The sequence below is a fragment of the Lontra canadensis genome, unplaced genomic scaffold (genome assembly GCF_010015895.1).
Source record: "Lontra canadensis isolate GAN:19392208 unplaced genomic scaffold, GSC_riverotter_1.0 scaffold60, whole genome shotgun sequence".
Taxonomy (NCBI): Eukaryota; Metazoa; Chordata; class Mammalia; order Carnivora; family Mustelidae; genus Lontra; species Lontra canadensis.
Genome location: NW_022631054.1, coordinates 9,070,173 through 9,090,963, shown reverse-complemented (window position 1 = coordinate 9,090,963; position 20,791 = coordinate 9,070,173). Strand labels below are relative to the sequence as shown.

At 44.9% G+C, this 20,791-nt stretch overlaps 1 protein-coding gene across 4 annotated transcripts; it reads right to left on the bottom strand.

The window, feature by feature from the left end:
- Positions 1 to 3,578: 3,578 nt before the first annotated feature.
- PPIH (peptidylprolyl isomerase H) lies at positions 3,579 to 19,238 on the bottom strand. 4 transcript variants are annotated; one of them, XM_032877475.1, is made up of 10 exons: positions 19,108 to 19,238; positions 18,699 to 18,763; positions 18,356 to 18,436; positions 18,043 to 18,087; positions 17,732 to 17,774; positions 14,699 to 14,791; positions 11,948 to 12,035; positions 11,423 to 11,463; positions 10,609 to 10,697; positions 3,579 to 3,742 (listed from the first exon to the last, which is right to left on the bottom strand). In XM_032877475.1, exons 1-9 carry the CDS (start codon positions 19,171 to 19,173, stop codon positions 10,629 to 10,631), a joined length of 591 nt encoding a protein of 196 aa, XP_032733366.1. In that variant the 5' UTR covers positions 19,174 to 19,238; the 3' UTR covers positions 3,579 to 3,742; positions 10,609 to 10,628. The 4 variants fall into 4 exon arrangements, with proteins under 4 accessions (XP_032733366.1, XP_032733369.1, XP_032733367.1 ...); XM_032877478.1 differs by having other exon boundaries at positions 3,582 to 3,742; positions 18,356 to 18,379; XM_032877476.1 differs by lacking the exon at positions 3,579 to 3,742 and adding an exon at positions 3,758 to 3,918.
- Positions 19,239 to 20,791: the final 1,553 nt, after the last annotated feature.

Here is a 20,791-nt window from a genome sequence, read left to right as displayed (position 1 = left end):
AGGGAGTGGCAAGATTTTTTTTTTTTTTAATAATGGCTAGAGTGGAGAAGGGGTTGTAGAGGGACAAAATGGAAGTTGGGAGACAGTAGGCCAGTGCAGTATCATCTAGGCTGTCCATTCCACCTCCTAAAGGCTCCCCTGAATCAGTCCTAAAAATCTCTAAATACCAAGCCAAGGTCTCTCATTCCTACTGCCATGACACTGGTATAGGCAATCATCTATTCCTTACAGCAGGAGTAGGCAAACTTTTTGTCTAAGGGCCAGATAGCAAATGTTTTAAGCTTTGCAGGCCAGATGATTGTGTCTCAACTGCTCAACCTCAGAGACTGAAGGCAGCCAGACAATCAATAAACAAGTGCACCCATGTTCCAAACAAACTTTATTTGTGGACACTAAAATTAGAATTTCATATTTTTACATATCACAAAATATTCTTTTGTTTCAACTGTTTAAACATTTAAAAAAAAAATTCTATTCCTAGCTTATGAGCCACTGAAAAACAGGGTGTGTGATCTGACCTGCCAACCATATTTTGCTGACCCTTCACTTTAGAGCACTGCTGTGGCCTCCTAGCCACTCTCTATCTCTTTCTTTAATGTTCTCCACCACAACATCCAGAGTGTTCTTCTGAAAACGTCTCTCTGATCATGACAGTCTTAATACTAAAACCCTTAGGTTTGTCCAAATTCCTTATTGTGGTTTATAGGACCGTGTAGGACTTCTCCAAACTTAACCTCTGACACTTGTTTCACATTCCTCGTTCAACCTTCCAGGTGATCTTTTAGCCATTGCTTCCTTTGAGCTATCACATACTATTATTCCCTCTACATATAACTCTTCCGTTCTCCCTTCTTCTCTTTTTCCTGCTTAACACTTCATCCTTTGGGTCTTGCCTCAGATGTTACTGTGTTAGGACACCCTCCTATCCTAACACACTGTGTTGCATTACTTAAATCTTCCTCTCCTCAGACTGAGTTCCTGAAGCATCTGGACTGGTACCCGACACATGGTACGTTAATAATTCTGTTTTGTGAATAACATGGTATAGAGAATGGACAGGAGAAGGTACTGGCACCAGAGAGGTGGTCTGGGCAACTGTGCCAGTAACACCCAGTGAAAAAGCCTTGCAGCAATAATTCGTATGGACAGAATAAGCAGATTCTAGAACTGCTATTCATGTGTTCCAGCTCCAGTTAACTTTTGACTGTTGAAAAGAAAATGTTTCCTCAAAAGGCAGGTCTGCCAATACTGGGGACATTTAAAAGTGTGCCCTATGGGTTTGAGGCCTTTTTCCCAAGGTGGAGTTACAAAGACATGTAGAACAATGGGAGCAGCACCTCTGTGAGTAAATGAGCTATCTTCCCTATGGAACTGCTTTGAAGGGATGGCTTCCCAAACAGAAATAACAATTCTGTAACATTTGTCTTTAAAATGTTACTTAAGAGGCCCCTGAGTGGCTCAGTGGGTTAAGCCTCTGCCTTCCGGCTCAGGTCATGATCGCCGGATCCTGTGATCTAGCCCCACTCTCTGCTCAGCAGGGAGCTTGCCTCCACCTACCCGCCCCCCCACCCTCCGCCTCTCTGCCTACTTGTGAGCTGTCAAATAAAATAAATAAAAATCTTTAAAATGTTACTTAAAAGTATCATTACTTACTTATCCGATTATTTCATTAAGCTCTCTCTTCATGCTCACTGAGCATAAAGATGAGTTATTTAAGAAACTAGTTTCCTTGTAGCCGCCTCCACACTGCTGCAGAGATGGCACGGAAGCACTAGAGGATAAGTAGCTCCTGTCAAAATTTAACCCTTGTGCCAAGGTGGCAGCTCTCCACTCCAGTTTCGCTAGCCCCTGCTACCCTGCCCAGTGTGGTGAACACAGTTTAGACAACTCCAGTGCTACCCTTAAGTGATCTGAAAGGCAAGGTTCATTCCATGAATCTCCTTTGCAAACTAATGTTCACCTTATCGTCCATCTCTAACAGACTCTGGCCCAAGAGCAGAGTTCCTTTTCCTAGAAAGCCCCCGATCTGTCAATACTTACCTCAAATATTACCTCTTCCTTTCATACTACTCTTCCCCCCACCCCAGCATACCATTCATTGTACATACCATTCATGCAACAATTATTTCTTGAACACGTACTAGGTACTAGGTACTTACCTTTTCTAGGTGCTGGGGGACATAGCAACAAAGCAAAACAGAAAACAAAACAACACAACCGAATTTCCTGCCATCGTAAGCGCTCACATTCTAATACCATGCTGAACTGAAATGCACCCATATCCCATCACAAGCCCAATCCTACTCATTTAGCAGCTCCTGTCCCCAGGACAGAGACTGGCCGAGAATGCAGGTGCCAAGTGTAACTGAATTCAACTGAATGGCCCATCATAAGAACGTCAGTCCAGGATCTGAGCTGCTCGTCCTCCCTCCTCTCTCTCTATAGTTCCACCTTGTCTAGTTAAAGATCTCCCCTCCACTAGGTCAGTTTTTTCTTCACTTTGTCCCTCCACCCTGTTTACTTAGCTAGAGAGAGTTGCAGATATCTATATTGTAGAGCCCTTGTATATTTCACCAGCTCCCTGTACCCCAAAACACTGAAATGGCACTTTTTAAAAAAAGATTTTATTTATTTATTTGACACAGAGAGAGAGATCACAAGTAGGCAGAGAGCCCAACGCGGGGCTCGATCCCAGGACCCTGAGATCATGACCTGGGCCGAAGGCAGAGGCTTAACCCACTGAGCCACAAAGGCGCCCCTCGAAATGGCACTTTTAACCAGGTTCTCTTCTGTCACAGAATTCAGCTCTGTGCTACCTCTGCCACTGCCTGGAGTTATAAGTCATCCCTGCCCAGGAGCCAAGAGAAAAAAAGTAGGAATGGCATAGAAATGGCCTCATGAAAGGAACACCATGGAACTCTCTTTACCTCTTGAACATAATAATCAGTGGGATCTTTCAATATTGAGCTATGTCCTTTCAAGATAAGCATTTTCCAAGGCATGTTACTGTTTACCAGTAACCGTCATATCCATTTGCTTATTTGACCTTTTCAACAATGCTATGAAGTAGATAGGTATTATTATTCCTACTTTACAGATGAGAAGACTGAGGCTCTGAAAGGGGACGAGAACTTCTCAAAACCTCTACTGTTTAAAAAACGACCCCAGATTGAAACCTAGATTTTTGAGTAAATTATTCTCACTTCATTGTGATTGAGACACATTCTACCAAATGGCCTCTGATCCAAAAATATCCCAAGTTAGTGACCCTTTCCTCAAAGGCTCTAGAACCAATCACATTGAACCTACTGGGGACATCCTTGGAATAAATTGTGCTTATAGCCCTGGGGCTTTGCCTTCTTTGCCCAGTCAGCTGGAGCCCAAGAGGGGACTACTACAATTGCTTGCAAGCCTGAGGCATCACCTAACCACGGTGATGATTTGGCTCTGGTCCATGCTAGCCTCTGGTGAGACCCAGTCCTTCTGGCTGAAGCTAAGGCGTGAGGAGACAGGCTATCATTACAACCATTTAAAAACAACACATATACCAAAACAAAACAAAACTTTATTTACAATTGAAAAACAGAAAATCTTGGGTTCTGAATCTGTGACACTTCCAAGGTCTCTTGATCAAAAAGGGCCGCAGCAGGCAGGGAAGCAAACACAGGGGCCAATCCAGATTATCTTACTCTAGAGCATCACCCAGAGCAAGGAAGGCCCACAATGGCAGAGAGGTGAAGGTCTGTTAGGGATGGAAGACATAAGCAGCTCAGAGGCACTGGAAGGGGACATTCCATGAGAGACAATACTCTTAGCTCTTCTCTACACTCCTAACCTGCTTTTCCCAAAAGAGCAGAACTGGTCTCACTCTTGCCCTCCATCAGCCTTTGGTTCCCCAGCATAAAGTTGAGAAGTATACTACACAAGAACAAAAAGAAAGAAACTAACATTTATGGCCGCACATATCATCTCATTTATTTACCATTCACAAATTCTCTGCGGTATGTATTACCTGTAATCAAGCAAAAGAGGAAACCAGGGTCCCAAGGGGTTTAATGGCTTGATAAGGCCTCCTGGTCTACTTGGCTCCAAAGTCTGTGTGCTTTTTGCCAGACTTCGATGGCTCTCTGTGGAGCTCTAGAACAAAGAGCAATCCTTCCTCCTTAAGGTTTTGGTTCCAGTTATAGAGAAAGTGAAGTCCACACCCTCTGTTTATGGCCTTGGTAGTTAGTGTTACTTAATGAACGAAGTGAGTACACTCAGAAACTACTCTGTCTCCCCCCCCCCACATGGCCACGCCCCTTTCCCTCCCGGGGACAGAGTCCTGGTGTCATACTGCAGGCTCAGGCTTAGAAGTTTAATCCTGGACCCCCAAGCAGAATATAAAGAACTGCATAAATGCATTTTATAAGTTCCATGGTGCCCCAGGACCCAAGCTCTCTCCTAGACCAGGCACTGTGTTAGTCAGCATGGTCCCGGCCTCAAGGTGTTCTGTTCAAGTTAGTGACCCTTTCCTCAAAGGCTCTAGAAACAACCACACTGAACCTACTGGGGACATCCTTGGAATAAATGGAGAAAACCAGGCCAACACATCTGTGATATGCTATGTTAACTGCTGTATACAGAAATGAACCAAGTACTGGGGGAGCACCCAGCAAGGCACTGCTGACTGTCCCAGACCTAGACCTCGGAGGAGATGGAGGGACCAGGGAGCAATTCAGACTGATGTTAGCCACGTGCTCTGGGAGCAGCTGGGTGCAACCAGGATCAGTTAAACTATGTAGATACAGTACGTATTTCTATCATGAGATACACGCTCAACATGGAAAATTCAAGCACATACGGGACAACAGAAATGGGGGGACAAAAACCTCTTACTATCTCTATACTATACAAGTAACCATTACTAACAGTTGGCTGTACTTCACTATGGTAACTTCTGAAATAGTTATTCAAATGTACTAAATATTGACTTTGTCACTTAACGTACCCTAAAAATCTGCTGATACATACAGATCTACCTTTTTTTTTTTTTTTTTTTTTTTTTTTAAGGCTATGTGGTATTTCACCAACTGGCGTACATCAACGTGTATGAGACCTGATTAGACCCCGGGTGCTCTGCCTTTGTACTGGATGGGACTGGAATGAAACCATTCTCCCCTCCCCTCCCTTTTTAGCTGGCAGGGCTTCTCTCTTTCAGGGCAGGGCACAACAGTGTCACACAGCCAGCAGGCATGCAAATATTTGCCGCCAAGTCTCTGGCGCTCCCTACACCTGTATTTTCACGTGGAAACTTGTCTCTCGCCTGGCCTGCTGCGGTGGACACCTCACTGACCTCAGCTTCTCCTCCACGTTGCTGACAGAGTCTTCTCTGGAATAAGAAAATTCAATCACAGTGTTTTCCTGCTCAAAATCCTCCAGTGGCTCCTGCTGGCCTGGCTCTTTTTGGAGGGCCGGACTAGGCTCCCTTTTGACAATCTCTGGAGTCCGATGAACTCTCATCCCAGGGGAAAAAAATGTGCCTACTGCCCGAAGCCCACTCTCAGGATAACACATGAGTATCTCAGCCTGCACTGGTTCTCCCAGCTGGCCCTGGCCTCCTCCAGCCTTACCTCTTACCCTTTGCTAATATGGAATTAAGTGCAGTTTCCCTTACACTTCCTGCTGTGTTCTGCTTTTGCTCATGCTGTTCCCTCTGCCTGGAATGCCCTCCCATTTTAGCCACCTGAGAAGTTCTCTTCGTTCACATACTCAGCCACAGAATCCTCTCTTCTGTAGTCCCCTCAGACTGCTCCAGGCACTCCAGCTTTCCTCACTGTTCTGAAGCCTCCAGTCCAGGGCTTTACTGTGCTGCCATGGCCAGTCTCCCCAGAGACTGAGTTCCTTAAGGCAGGAACTGGGCTTTTTAAATTTGCAGCTGCCTATGCTGCACAGGACCCATCTTATTCTAACAGAGCATAGTTGTGGAAGGAATGAAGGATTGGTCCCTGTGCCATCAACATGTCCCATCATCTTCCTCTATAGGAATATATCGCGTCTACGGGTAATCCCAGAATGGGAGACAGTGCTTCCTAAAGCTCAGTCATTCCCACAGCATCTTCACCATGATTTTAGCCACCATCCACAGGCACAATTTTTAACCTAATCACCATATGACCTTTAATAATGCCTCACTATAAAATGATGTGTCGCACTAATTACGTATTTTTTCTAAGATGCAATGTTAAAGGATACTCATCACAGTACTGCCTACAGCAGTGTGAACCCTGTTTCTCTGGTAAGAAGCATCTGAGATGCTTGTTACAGACATAGCTATCCTGGATCCTACCTCATACTCACTCAAACTCTCCAGGGAAGGGATCAGGGAATTAGTTGCTTTAATAAATGCTCCCAAGTGATTGGCTTCTTTAGGGAAATTTGGGAAACACTGACAGAAGAAAGCAACCTACTGCTTGCTACAGGTACCAGGCTTGGGGATAACTGGAAGGGCAGCAATTCAGACTAGCTGGGCTGCCAGAGCTCACAGCCACTCCCTTTCTAAGAGACTCTGAAGCTTTCCAAACAGAAGCTCCACCAGCCCCCAAGTGGTTGTAAGTAGCAAAGAACCTGATCCAGATTACAGCAGGAGAATCCTGAGGGCCAAGGTTCATTTCTGGATACCTAACCAAATGCATCATAAAAAGCTTTCACAGGACCCACTGAGATAAAACCATGGTCTCTACATTGAGAGCTGTACAGAAAACTTCCTGTTCACTAAAACCAAAGTCAGGGCCTAAGGCAAAACCAGAAAAAGTTCTAGAAGTGCTTCCTGGGGAGGTAGAGCTGATCATGTCACTGAGCTGTCTTCTATCTCCTTCCCGTCTTCTTTTATTTCCAGTGCCTAGACAGAAGGCCTCCCGTGCGTGATTAGGTGATATCTTGATTTGAATGCAGCAGATTCCTGCGGGACCAGTGCCACCAAGAGAGGATCACCTTCTGGGTCTTTTCTGATCGGAATATGGTGGCCTTTCGATTAAAAAGCAGGCTCTGTTATTCCACTACAGCCTTGCATTAGCATCTGCTGAGTGCTGGTTAGAAATGCAAGATGTCTGGCCCCATCTGGACCCACTGAGCCAGAATCAGCATTTTAATAAGATCTCCTGGTGATTCATACGTGCATTAAAGTTCGAGAATACTGCCCAATAGGGTCTGAAAACAGCATTTATATTAGTTGTTAGCCATTATCCTGCCCTGAACAACCTGAGGGATCTGAAACACTCCCATAGGAATTAAAGATGCTTGTAACTTTACAGCTGGCAAGAAAAATTATGGGATGATACTCTGCTCCCCAGGGAATTAATCTCCACTTTTCCTTACTTTCTCCCAAATCACATTACTGAGAAACCCAAAGTGGGGACACTTTATGTCAGACTGCCACCTAGATTCCCTAACACCTTAAAACTTATGATAAAGATTTTTGGGTAAGTTAAATGAGATAATTCAAGTTCTTAACTCAATATTTGAGCATAAGAAGTATGCAATAAACAACTGCCATTATGATACTGCCTCTAAGTATTAGCTATGAAAGATTCAGTTCTGAGCAAGTCACGGGTAGGAGACTGAATTGGAAGTACCACACTTATATTTAATTAATATTAAATAAAAAATTCAGTCCTTCAGTCACGTCAGCTACATATTTCAGGTGCTCAACTGGCACATGTGGCTGGAGCTGCATGATGGACAACACAGATATCGAACATTTCCACCATCACAGGAAGGAATTTCTATTGGACAGTTCTGGTCTAAGAAGCCTCTGGAACGTCAAATGGCCCTTGTGGAATTTGTTCTGCTTGGGTTGCAGGCTGAGAAGAGAGGCTTCCACGGGGGCAAAGGTTTACTTTGCCCTTTGCTAATAAGAGATGAGGAAGGGATGGTTAGCCCCAATCAAAAAATTTCTTAAACACTGTTCTTTTTTAATCTCTGTCTTCTGGTAGTGACCAGTGGTCAATCCTTAGAAGGAAAAGGACCTAGTAGCTCAACTCAGGTTCAGCAAGGAGAAGGAGGGAAATGCTAGCCACTACTGAAGGAAGAGAACAGGCTGAGCCCTAGGGATCTCCTAGGCAGGAAAGAAAGCTCAGGGTGTCAACTGTGCCTCAGAAGGGACTATTTGGCTGGAGAAGAGAGAGGACCATGTGCAGCTTCTAGCACACACTTGTGCATGCCTGCCTCTGCATTTGCTCATACCAGTTCTCTGCCTAAAATGCCTGACATTCTCTCTCTCTATTAACTCATGTAATAAATTTTTGATGAATGCCTGTAAGTGCCAGATGCTATGAACACAGAGTAAGTCACAGATAGAGGTATATACAGTTATTAAAATGGTCTGGCATTTGACTAGATCTCCATTCAGAAAAAAAGGCAGAGAGGGGTGCCTGGGTGGCTCAGTCGTTAAGTGTCTGCCTTCAGCTCAGGTCATGATCCCAGGGTCCTGGGATTCAACCCTGCACATGGTTCTCTGCTTGGCAGGAAGCCTGCTTCTCCCTCTCCCACTCCCTCTGCTTGTGTTCCCTCTCTCACTGTATCTCTCTCTGTCCAACAAATTAATAAAATATTTTTTTAAAAAGAAAAGAAAAAAAGAAAAAAAAGGCAGAGAAAAGAAAAATAGATTCTATGTAATTTTAAAGTATATAAGTAAAACCATAGAAATATTAAAAAAATATAAAAGACGTTATGATCTGAGATACTAAGGACCTTCCTAAAACAAGATAAAACCACAAAAGCCGTAAGAGAAAAGACTGATAATTTTGACCTCATCAAAATTTAGAGTTTCTGTTTAACAAAGGATATCACCAAAGTTAAGATAAGCAACACAATGTCAGTTTTTGCTTAAAATGTGTTCTGGACAAAACAGTCACAACATTTAACTGTTCAAATCGTCAGAGAAGGATAAAATAAGTTATATGCTACAAACACAGCATACTGTCAGTTTGTTTTCATATGAAGTAGTTTTATGTGATGGAAGAGGAAGTCTTCAAGACATCTGCCAAATGGAAAACAAATGAACAAAATAGTATGATGACATTTAGGAAAAACAAAACCTCCCAAAATAAGATAGGCATAGGAAAGGCCCTGATGGTCATACATCAAACCGAAAGCAGTTACCTCCTGGGACAGAAGTGGGATTGGATGGGGAGGACAGGCAATGACAAGGACTTCGAACTGTTTTCTTGAGATTATATTATGTTATTTTTAAGATTAAAAACAACCAAATAAAATATGTGAACCTTTATTGAATTTTTCTTTTTTTAGAGCTATTAAAGTTACTATGTGGACAGCTGGGGAAGCTGGAACATGTATATTAAATAATATTACTGTGGTCTTGTAAGATGCTATTTTTAGGAGTTGTCTGCTGAAGTATTTAGGGGTAAAGTGTCAGGAAGTCTTCAACTTTCAAATGGGAAAGAAATAAAATGATGGAAGGAATGAAGGTAAAAAGGAGGGAAAGAAGGGGAGCAGGAGAGAGGAGAGGGAAGAAGGGAGAGAAAAAACTAATGTCAAAGTAAAATGGTAACACAAGAATATTAACCATTGGTAAACCTGGGCAAAAGGGAAATGGGTATTCAGTATACTTTTCTTCCAAGTTTTCTGCAGGTTTGAGAATAGGAAGGAAGGAAGGAAGGAAGGAAGGAAGGAAGGAAGGAAGGGAGAGAGAGAAAAGCAAGGCAAAAGGCACCACCACCCCACACCTAGCTGAAGTGATCAATTTCTCCCTCGAACTCTGATAACATTTAGCAACGTCAGTTATATTACTAGTGATCACCTCTGAGAATGTGTCTTATTCCCTTTAAGTTCCTGAAAGACAGAGACATTTTTCAACTCTTTGTCACCCAGCACAGAGCAGGCAGTGGCAAGTATGGGGAGGAAGTGAGCCGGTGCAGGCTGGGAAATGGGTTGCGTTCACTTATGAGTCTGGCAGATACAAAGTCAGGCCCTGGAAATGAGCATCACTTCCTTTTTTATTTTTTATTTTTTTAGATTTTACTTATTTATTTAAGAGAGAGAGCAAGCACAGAGGGAGAGTGAAAGGAAGAAGCAGACTCTCCACGGAGCAGGGAGCCCAACTCGGGGCTCAATCCCAGAACCCTGGGATCATGACCTGAGCCGAAGGCAGAAGCTTAACTGACCGAGCCCCCCAGGCACACCGAGCATCAGTTCCAATGAAAGAGGCACGACGGCTGTGTCTCCCAGACGCCCAGCCTGCTCCCAGCCTGGAGTTGCCCAGGGGTGGAGCCAGGTCCTGCCAGCAGGGGCACAGGAAAGAACTAGAGTCTGACAGTGCTGTGAGACTGCTCACTGGCTTTCAGGTTGATACTTTGTAGACCACAAAGTGGTAGAAAAGTTAAATGCCCTAATAAACCTTTCTCTTCTGATCCTTACAAGGAGCCTAAGAAAGCTATTGTCCCCATTTGACAGATAAGGAAACGGGCTCAGAAAAGGGAAGTGATTTCCCCAAGGTCACACAGACAGGAAATGGGGCTCAATCCCATGTTTTCAAGTCTGTAGTTCCTTCCACTAGACCATGCTGTCTTCACTGGCGACTCCTAACCAGGAGAAGAAAGGCACACGTACCTGATCAGTCTTGCTCTCGACTACATCTCCCCACACTGTGAGATCACCACAGGCAGCTTGGGCTTATTGTTGGGACCTGTGGGAACATTCTAGGAGAGAAAGCACAGTGGAGATTCATCGGCTCAGACACACACTCACCAAACACATAGTGATGCCTGCCAGCCCCTGTGCTAAGGACTGAGGACTCAGGGACTGAAATGTTAACAGTCCATGTCCTAGCTGAAGGGTAAAGATAATCCAGATCAAAGAGAAAATGTCCAACATTTAAAAAATATCAAACCTATGATATGAAACAATGCAGTAAATTATAAGACAGAATTGACACAACAGAGCAGAGGAAGCAACCACTGCTTAAACAGGGGACACTTGAGCTGGGCCTTGGAGGATGAATGGGATCCTACCAGAAGGAAAAGTAGAAGAGCATTCCAGTAGAGGAAATAGCACGGGCAAACGCTCAGAGGCAGGAATGTATGGTAAATTCCCAGGAGAGCTAGTAGCCTGACAAGACTGGAATACGGACGCAGCAGTGGCAGAAGGGGTTGTGGAGACATAGCGGGGCCCAGGTCATGAAGGAACTTGGATTCACTGCTGAGTAAGATTTTATCAAGTAGGTGAAGGGGCCACCAGAAGCCAAACCTCAGTGAGCACCAGAGGGGCAAACTTCAGGCCAGAAAAATGTGTGTGTGGGGGGGGGCTTAGACTCCTCGTTCTTTCTAGGGAGCCCAAGTAACTGGAGGCAGTAAAGACAGGGCCTAACACTCTCATGTTACTAGACCAGAATGGGCAAGATGGAGGGAATCAAAACAGGACTCACCTCGATCTTTCGCATCACTAGAAGCCCATCAATGATTTTTCCTGTAGGAAGAGTATGCACTAGGCTTTATTATTCTCATTTGCATAGCACTTTCCAGCTTCCAATGTCCACTCTTAGCCAGCATCTCCCTGGAATCTCATACTACCATCAGAAAATTGAGATTTGATGGAAGTGAAATGATTTGCCCAAGGTCAGAGATAAGAAGGAGTAGCAGACTAGGTTTGGGCGATTGCAAAGCCCTACTGTACCGTGCTCCCTCTGTGTGGCATTCCTTAAGTGACACCATCCCGGTTTCCCTCCCAGACATACAGATCATCCCAGTGGTTACACACTGCATCAGATAGTCCCTCCATCCTTCCCTCTAGCATTCTAACCACAAGTTCTCCCCACCTCCCACCACTTCCACTTTCCCAGAGCAGTTACATCAGTCAAGCACTCTTGGGACTAGAGTCTGAGGACTGGCTCCTTTAGAAGTCCCACTCTGTGTGAACAGGGCCCGGACTCTGGGACAGGAAGAGGACTCACCAAACACTACGTGTTTCCCATCCAGCCAATCACATTTGGAGCAGGTGATGAAGAACTGACAGCCATTTGTACTGGGACCGCTGTTTGCCTGACAGAAACCAAGTACACCTTCAGTGAGTCTTCCTGGCCATGCTAGTCAGAGGGCAAGATTCCCAAAAGAGGGGCATCTGGGTGGCTCAGTCAGTTAAGCATCTGCCTTCAGCTCAGGTCATGATCCCAAGGTCCCAGGATGGAGCCCCACATCAGGCTCCCTGCTCAGTGGAGAGCCTGCTCCTCCCTCTCCCTCTATCTGTTGCTCCCCGTGCTTCTGCTCTCTTTCTCTATCTCTGACAAATAAATAAAATTGTAAAGAAAAAAAAAAAAAAAAGATTCCCCAAAGAGCCTGTAGCCGATTCCTTTCTTTCAGCAAACCTTACTAACTAACTACTATGAGCCAGGTCCTAAGCTAAGATCCAAAGATACAGAGAGAAACAGGATACATAATCACTAGCCTCAAGGAGCTAGAACCTTGAATAAATGTACAGTTCTCCTGCAGCCTGAATTTTTAATATGGGAACAACTGTTCGCAGGGACTGATCTGCTGTATTTAATCCGACACTGGTTATACCTGGATTACAGTTACGAGTTAGGTACAATGGAGAAAAAGCCTGTTGCCTGTGCCATAAGCTCTTTTGACTGAATAGCTTTGTACTGCACCATAACAATGGTAATAAAAGACTGTAAGGAGGTGTGAAAAGTTGCTATGCTAGTGCCATGCTAGAAAAAGATGCTATTTAATCAATGATGCTTGCTTTTTACACCCCAAAACCTATATTACTGAATTTTACAGGAAGAAGTTTTTTTTTTAAGATTTTATTTATTTATTTGACAGACAGAGATCACAAGTAGGCAGAGGCAGGCAGAGAGAGGAAGGGAAGCAGGCTCCCCGCTGAGCAGGGAGCCCGATGCGGGGCTCGGGGCTCGATCCCAGGACCCTGGGATCATGACCTGAGCCGAAAGCAGAGGCTTTAACCCACTGAGCCACCCAGGCGCGCCCCAGGAAGTTATTTTTTTTAAATTGAGAATCTGAAAGTCTCTAGCCCTATCCCATCTCTTCCCTTGAAATTGTTTCTACATCATTACATTTCACAATGCATTACAAAAGAATGGGCTATGATTATGATGCACAGAAAGGCACGGAGCAGATACCGATGAATGACAAAAAGATCATCAGCATGATAGCTAACCTCTACTGGCCAGTTGCTTGACAAACACCCTAGGAGGGTTAATTCCTTTTAATCCTCTCAACATCCCTTTGAGATAGGTATAAATGAGAACACTGAGGCCTAGAAAGGTGATGTGACCAAACCGAGGTCACACAATCACGAGGCCATCATCTGGCTCCAGAGCTTACTCTTGAAAGGAGTGAGCTGTACTGCCTCAAGAGAATGAGCAAACTGAGGGGCTGAGGGCAGAGAGTGCCCCTTGAGCCATAAAAATGTATATGACTGTTCTGCCTGCCTGCTTGCTAATCAGTGTCCCTGCACCAGCCGCAAGGGAGATTGAGTGATTGCTTGATTGACTGGTCAAAAGAAGGAAGCAAAGAATTGGGAGCCCCGGGATATCTGTGCCTCATTCCACAGCATGTGCCTCCTCTGACTGGCTTAGGCATTCCCTTGCTTTCGGGTAGGAGTTGTACATGCACAAAACCCACGAGTAGCCTCATCTTACGTGGGGCATTTCTAAGTATAACACAAAATCCCTGGTGAGGCAGTGAGCGCGTTCCCCTGGACAGTGCTATGAATGTATTTTGTGCACACGTTTATTCCTGCACAGCCCAACACAGAACCAACCGATTTAAGTCCATGTAGCATCCTATTACTGCTGTCAATCCGTCTCATAATTTCCAGTCCTGCCTCAGTCATGGTTATTGTATGAGACCTGTGCTTTTAATAGTACTCTCAGTTTCCCATGGTCGACTCCTTTTTTCCAAAACAAGGGAAGTATGCGATAAAACATCCACAGAGACAGACACTGTCGCAAGGCAGTGCTACTGAAAGGTGACTTGGACTTGCTGATGTACAAAAGCCTGAATTTAGCATATTAAAGCCAGTTTTGGGGTCTCAGCATAAAAAGTACAAAAGTACACTTCATAAGAAAGTCAAATCTCGCCTTACAAAGCAGTACAGCTAACTGCTTTCAAGAGTAAGCTTTGGGGCGCCTGGGTGGCTCAGCGGGTTAAGCCTCTGCCTTTGACTCAGGTCATGATCTCAGGATCCTGGGATCGAGCCCTGCAATGGGCTCTCTGCTCAGCAGGGAGCCTGCTCCCCCCACCTCTGCCGCCTGCCTCTCTGCCTACTTGTGATCTCTGTCTGTCAAATAAAATCTTTAAAAAAAAAAAAAAAAAGTAAGCTCTGAAGCCAGACGATGACCTCATGACCGTGAGGGGGAATCTTGATGGATGGAGCGCTAAAAGCACAACTGGCCACACTCTGAGCAACAGGGCTGGATGCTGAGCACATTTCCCCACTCAAACAGAGGTAAGAAAACACACATCAGAGTTCAACTCTGGCTCCCCAGACTGCTAGGAGCCCAGCTCAACAAAATCAAAGCCAACTGAAGAAGGAGGTGTGTGTGGCAGACGTGAGTCCTGGGACAAGCAAGAGAAGTAAAGATTTGCTTCCATCCTAAGAGATAACAATGGGCCTCAAGAGGGGCCCATAACCTGGGGAATACGAATGTAACCCAAAACCTTGGCTGGATCTTACTTACCATGGAAAGCAGGCCTGGAGCTGAGTGTCTGAGTTTAAAATTTTCATCTGCAAATGGCCCCCGGTAAATACTGGCAACTCCGGTACCATCTCCCTGAGCAGAAAAAAAAGGAAGTGTTAACAAGTTTTGAGTGTTGCCCCTCCTTCCCCATCCTGGAACCCAGAGGAGGGATGCTGCCGCACCACAGCCAACTTTTTAAGGTGCACTCTTATGCTTGAAGGTCACTTTGCCAGTCACACCTCTCTGACCCTATCTTATAATCAAAGCCAGCACCATCCTAGGCAACCTGCAGCCCACGCACTGGCCAGGGCAACGCACAGGTTCGGTAAAATAGGTGACAGCTGGGCCTTTAGAAAGCTCAGTTAAGACACAGGCAGAGTAGGGAATGACAGTACAATGATCACATACATAATCCTTGCCACTCCCAAAGACTCTCATGCCCGTTGGCATATAGAATTATCCAATTAACTGACCACTATCCCCGCTCCAAGCTATGCAAGTGGATAGGCTCTTGGAAGCCTCGTCTGTGCAGATACCACCCTCTTGACCAAAGCTGATTGGTCCAAGAGAGGATGCCCAACTAATGGAGTTCCTTCTTTGGAAATTGTGAAGGAGGACTGATGCTCTCTTTGAGGTTGAAGTTATCATGTGAGCCTGGAAGCTGCCAGTGACCATCGTCTGGTCTGAGAAGAGAAAGAGAAGGCAACACACTTGTATAGAGAGCACTAGAGAAACAGAAAGAAAGGACTGCCTTGGTTCTATGTGGCCTACTAGTTCCTAGTTCGTTTCTTCCTTTGGGTTTCATGAAACGCCTTATCATAAATCCCCAATTTCTGCTTAAACTAGCTTTATTAGCATTATCTCTTCACTCTTCCAGTAACCACATGTAATAAGCACTATTATTGTCCTCGTTTTCCAGGTGAGCCCACTGAAGTCAGGGTGATAAAGCAACTTGGCTACAGCCATATTTGTAGTACCTTAAACAGAATACCTGAAAGGGTGCCAAAAGACCAATCTCTTCCAGCCAGTTAGTAAAGAGAAAGAATATTGGGTGCATGGCAGAAAGGGAAAGCACTGATGTAGGCCAGAATCAAGGGGCCCTTATTGGGACAAAGATTACCAAAGACAATTAACATAAGCCAGACAAGGAAAAAAACTGTCAAAATCAAACTTTTATTTGATTACAAATTAATAAAACCAAGCTCTGTGTAGAGGAAAGATCTGGATGTGAGTTCTGGATCAATCCTTTATGAGCTGGAAAAGTCACTTTGCACTGCTGAGCCTCCCTTCTCTCAGCTACCAAGTGAAGATGAAATCACCTGCTCTTTACACCGCTGCCAGGAAGACCCAATCAGAAAAGACCTTGCAATTGATACGGCACTATAGTAAATGTGAGCTATTATATCTTTCTTTTTTTTAAGATTTTATTTATTTATTTGACAGTGATCACAAGTAGGCAGAGAGGCAGGCAGAGAGAGGAGGAAGCAGGCTCCCTGCTGAGCAGAGAGCCTGATGCGGGGCTTGATCCCAGGACTCTGGGATCATGACCTGAGCCGAAGGCAGAGGCTTTAACCCACTGAGCCACCCAGGCGCCCAGAGCTATTATATTTTTAACTCCACACAAATACCTACGTACATACAGAGGAAGAGAAAAACAAGTTCACTTCCAATTTCCCAATAAACCTGGGGGACAGATCACTTCTTGCATCCTTTGCTATAATTACATTATTTATTGCTCTCCAGGAACCAGAGTAGGGAAAATGACAAAATTAATTTTCGGAGCAAACAACAGAAAGTGACTTAAAATTAATTGAATAGGAGCACCTGGGTGGCTCAGTTGGTTAAGCATCTGCCCTCAGGTAAGGTCATGATACCAGGGTCCTGGTGTAATGTCCCAGTTTTACAACATAACACACATGAGACAAACCGTATCTAAAAGCCTGGTTTGACCTAAAATCTGCCACTTTGTAACTTTACCCAGACCGGAAATAGGTCTTTAAAAACTCCTAAGAGTTAAGCTGAATAAATATACACATGAAGGAGAAAGAACATCTCTAAGATTCAAGAAAATAGCAATTTGTTTTAACCAAATGGTATTAATAAGAAAGACCACCATGCACATGCATGCAAGTGGTTGGCTAAGGAAAAATGTAGGTCTAAGAAGAGATATGGTTTATTCAGCACCATCCAAGGTCAGAGAAGGAGAAGAGGCTTAGTATGAAAGACACATACAATCTAGTCACAAGAAATTTATACTTCACAGCGAAGAATTATTCTACTGGGCTCTGTTAGTAAATAGAGGAAATATCCCTCCAGAACCATCTGCCTCTGTTGCTCTGATTCTTTGCCCACTAATTGATTTCTGGTGAAAAATGCAACTTTCCTGGGGAGCCTGGGTGGCTCAGTGGGTTAAAGCCTCTGCCTTCGGTTCAGGTCATGGTCTTGGGGTCCTGGGATCAAGCCCCGCATCGGGATCTCTGCTCAGCAGCGAGCCTGCTTCCCTTCCTCTCTCTCTCTCCCTGCCTCTCTGCCTATTTGTGATCTCTATCTGTCAAATAAATAAATAAAATCTTAAAAAAAAAATGCAACTTTTCAGGCACTGTGATACCAGAGGTAGAAGGGAATTAGAGCATAAGCACTGAGCTCCATGAAAAAGGACTACTGCCATTTAGGGAAAAAAAAAAAAAAATTTTTTTTTTTTCATCTGATTTCTACCCAAGTGTCATGCGACTAACTAGTTTGTATCTCTCAAGGATCATCTATAGGTATACTGGGAAAGTTCAGTTTCTGGCTCTAAAAGGCTGAAATTTGGAAGTCAGTGACTTGAAGTGCTAATGTCTTCCTCTAGTGGTATAAAGAGCAGTAGCAAGTAACTCTAAAGGACATTCCTATCAACCCCCACCCTCACTCCTTCAGAAAACTTCGCTACTGTTGCGAGCCTTAGGACTGAGTCCTGTAGTCGAAGTAGTAGTAGCAGCAATAACAAAAAACAATATTCCTAAAGGGCTTTGATAGTAAAGAAATAGTACTTACATTAACAAAATCCCCACCCTGAATCATGAAATCCTTTATGACCCTGAAACAAAGAATAAAGGATCCTGAGAGAAGGTTCTGTCATTTAGAAAAACATTGCTTTAGTCATTATACTTTAGATTAACATTGATTTAAAAATAAAATGTTTATCACCCTGGCTTTTAATAAGCCTTCAAATCAACTGTTGAGTTCACAAAAACATTCCTTCTCAAGATCTAGGAATTGTCCTATGGTTTTACTTCCCACTAAAGAGATGAATCCCCAAAGGAAGTAATTCTAAAAGCCTGCAGGATGGCTTGCCAAGGCCTTACCTGTGGAAGGTGCTCCCTTTGTAGCCTATCGGAACCCCATCTTTTCTATAACCAAAGAGAAAGAAACTTGGGATGATGATAGGTAATCAGAGGCCTGTCCAGTTTACCACCCACTAGAGCCAAGGAACTCTCCTAAAGATGGTCAGGAGAAGAGAAATAAAGAAGGCAAATGAACTGAAGATATTGGGGTATTACCTTCTATTACTGTCACCAGCAATCATTCAAGGCCTGCTGATGGTTCCCCAAAACCCCACCGCAGCCCCAGGACACCCTTGAGGAGCAAGCAGAGAAATCGACCATGTCTGACACTGACCTGAATTCTCCAGTGCAGAACTGCCTTAAAGGGAAAAGAGTGAACGAATCAGTTACCATGGCATCACAGCTGAGGGCATTCCTACTCGGGTGGGGATGGGGGGAGCACAGACATTAGCGCCAGAAAGCCCACCAACGGGCCAGCCGACGTCCAGACACCTAAGCATACAAATTAACAACAAAATTGATATGGGAAGAGTAAAAACGGTGACTATTCAGAGCGCTACAGAGAAGACTCCGATCTCAAGGGCAGCGGGTGGACAGACAGAGGCAGGCAGAGGATAACGCCTACCGGTTCCAGCTTCTGGTTCGGTTAACCTAGCAGAGCTGGAACATCTCCTTACCTAAAATTCTCGGCCGTCTTAGGCACAACGTCCGCAAAGAGCTCGATCTTCATGCGGCCAACTTCCTGCAAGCGGCGGGAGATGGTCAGAATACCCGGTCCAAGACCATGAAGGCCTCGGCGAGCAGGAACTGGAGCGGTTGACCCCTCATAGACCCCATGCCACTCGGTCTCTACCACCTCCACCTCCACAGCCTCTCCTTCCGCGCCGTCCAGTCCCTCCCGCTGCGCGGCGCTAGGATGGGCAAGACTTCTCCCCCTCCCGTGCCCGTGCCCGTGCCCCGCAGGTCGGTAGGTTCTGGACCAGTATCGTTTCCTGGATTCTCCAGTCCGCTATCCCTGGGTGGGTGAGATCTTCCCGGCTGGTCCCGTGCAGTGTCCCTTCGGCGCCGTGGCTGCATGAACCTCACCTGGCCGCCAATGCTGACATCAAAGAACACCACGGGATTGACAGGGCTTGAATTTGCCACCGCCATGGCTGCGACCCGGAAGCAGAAGACCTAGGCGTGGGTTCCGGCGAACCTAATCCCCCGCTTCGCGGGTTTGTGCGCCGGCGCAGGCGCAAGACCCAACCAAGGCCAGGCCCCGCCTCCCGGAAGTCCCGCCCCGCCTCGGCTGCCAAGAGCTCTGTACCTCCCGTGCCGAAACCGGGCGTTGTGGCAGTACGTGGACCAGGACCTCTGAGCCATCCTACGTGCGACCGGTCTGATCCCTGCCCACTAGTCTGTGAGCCCCACGAAGGCACTTGGAATAGCCTGGTATATGTAGCCCTTCGGTTAAGTCAGTACACCAGAATTTTAGTTCTAGTTCTGCCACAAGCTTCCACTCTTGCCACCTACAATTCATTCCTGTAGAGCGGCTAGAGCTTTTTAAATAAATCTGCTTATAAATCATCCGTGGCTTCCCATATTTAGAATAAAATCCAATTCCTTACATACAAAGGCCTACATTACATTATCTGGTCACACATATCTGGCCTCATCCTGTATCACCCTCCATTATGATTCTCTGGTTTTTCTGTCCCTTGAGGTCATGGAGATTGATACTCTCTTTAGAGTCTTGGTACCAGCTGTTAACAGTCTTTAATACTCTTCTAGATCTTAATGAAGGTAGGGAGTGCTCCTTTAGCTCAAGGCTCAGCTCAGCGGTCACTCAACCTAAAGCAGCCCATAGTCACTCCTCCAGAACCATCACTGGTTTATTTTCCTCATGCCACTCACCAACCAAAATTATATGGTTTGTCACCCCGCCTGTGTGTCCCTGTTGCACACACATATCTACCTTCCAACCTAATAACATATTAACTCCAGAAAAGCAGAAACTGTCTTCACAGGTGTAGCTCTAATGCCTACTATTGAATAGCCCATAGTAGGGATTCAATAAATAGATTCAATGAATTGAGTGAAAGAAGGTGACCTTGGGCAAGGTTTGGAGTCAGAGCATGTATCTGTTATCATAGCTGTTATGTCCTATATCCATTGATCATCCCTTCTGGGTCAGTCATCTGAGGAAGTAAGGGTTACATATAAAAATTCAATATCTCAACTCACAGTGTCTTTTTAATTTTTGGTTACTTTTCCTTTTCTCTTGGTCTCCTCTATCTCCAGTTGAAGAGGAAGAAGAAAGAGGAGGAGAATAAGAATGGAAAGAAAGAACAGCAGGAATCACCCTTTAGTATAGCTTATAGCAACTATTTTTTTTTAAAGATTTTATTTATTTATTTGACAGACAGAGATCATGAGTAGGCAGAGAAGCAGGCAGAGAGAGAGGAAGAAGTAGGCTCCCGGCTGAGTAGAGAGCCTGATGCAGGGCTCGATCCCAGAACCCTGGGATCATGACCTGAGCCGAAGGCAGAGGTTTTAATCCACTGAGCCACCCAGGCGCCCCTATAGCAACTATTTTAAAATAAATTTTTTGAATTGATTAAATATCCAATGTTGATGAGGTTGTGGAAAAACCAGTACAAAGTGCCAGTGAAAATAAATGATGATACCTAGCATTTCTTAAGTAGCAGCTAAGTTCTAAATATACATTTCATTTCATTCATATAGTCCTCACAACTATATGGGACAGGAACGACTACTGTGCCCATTT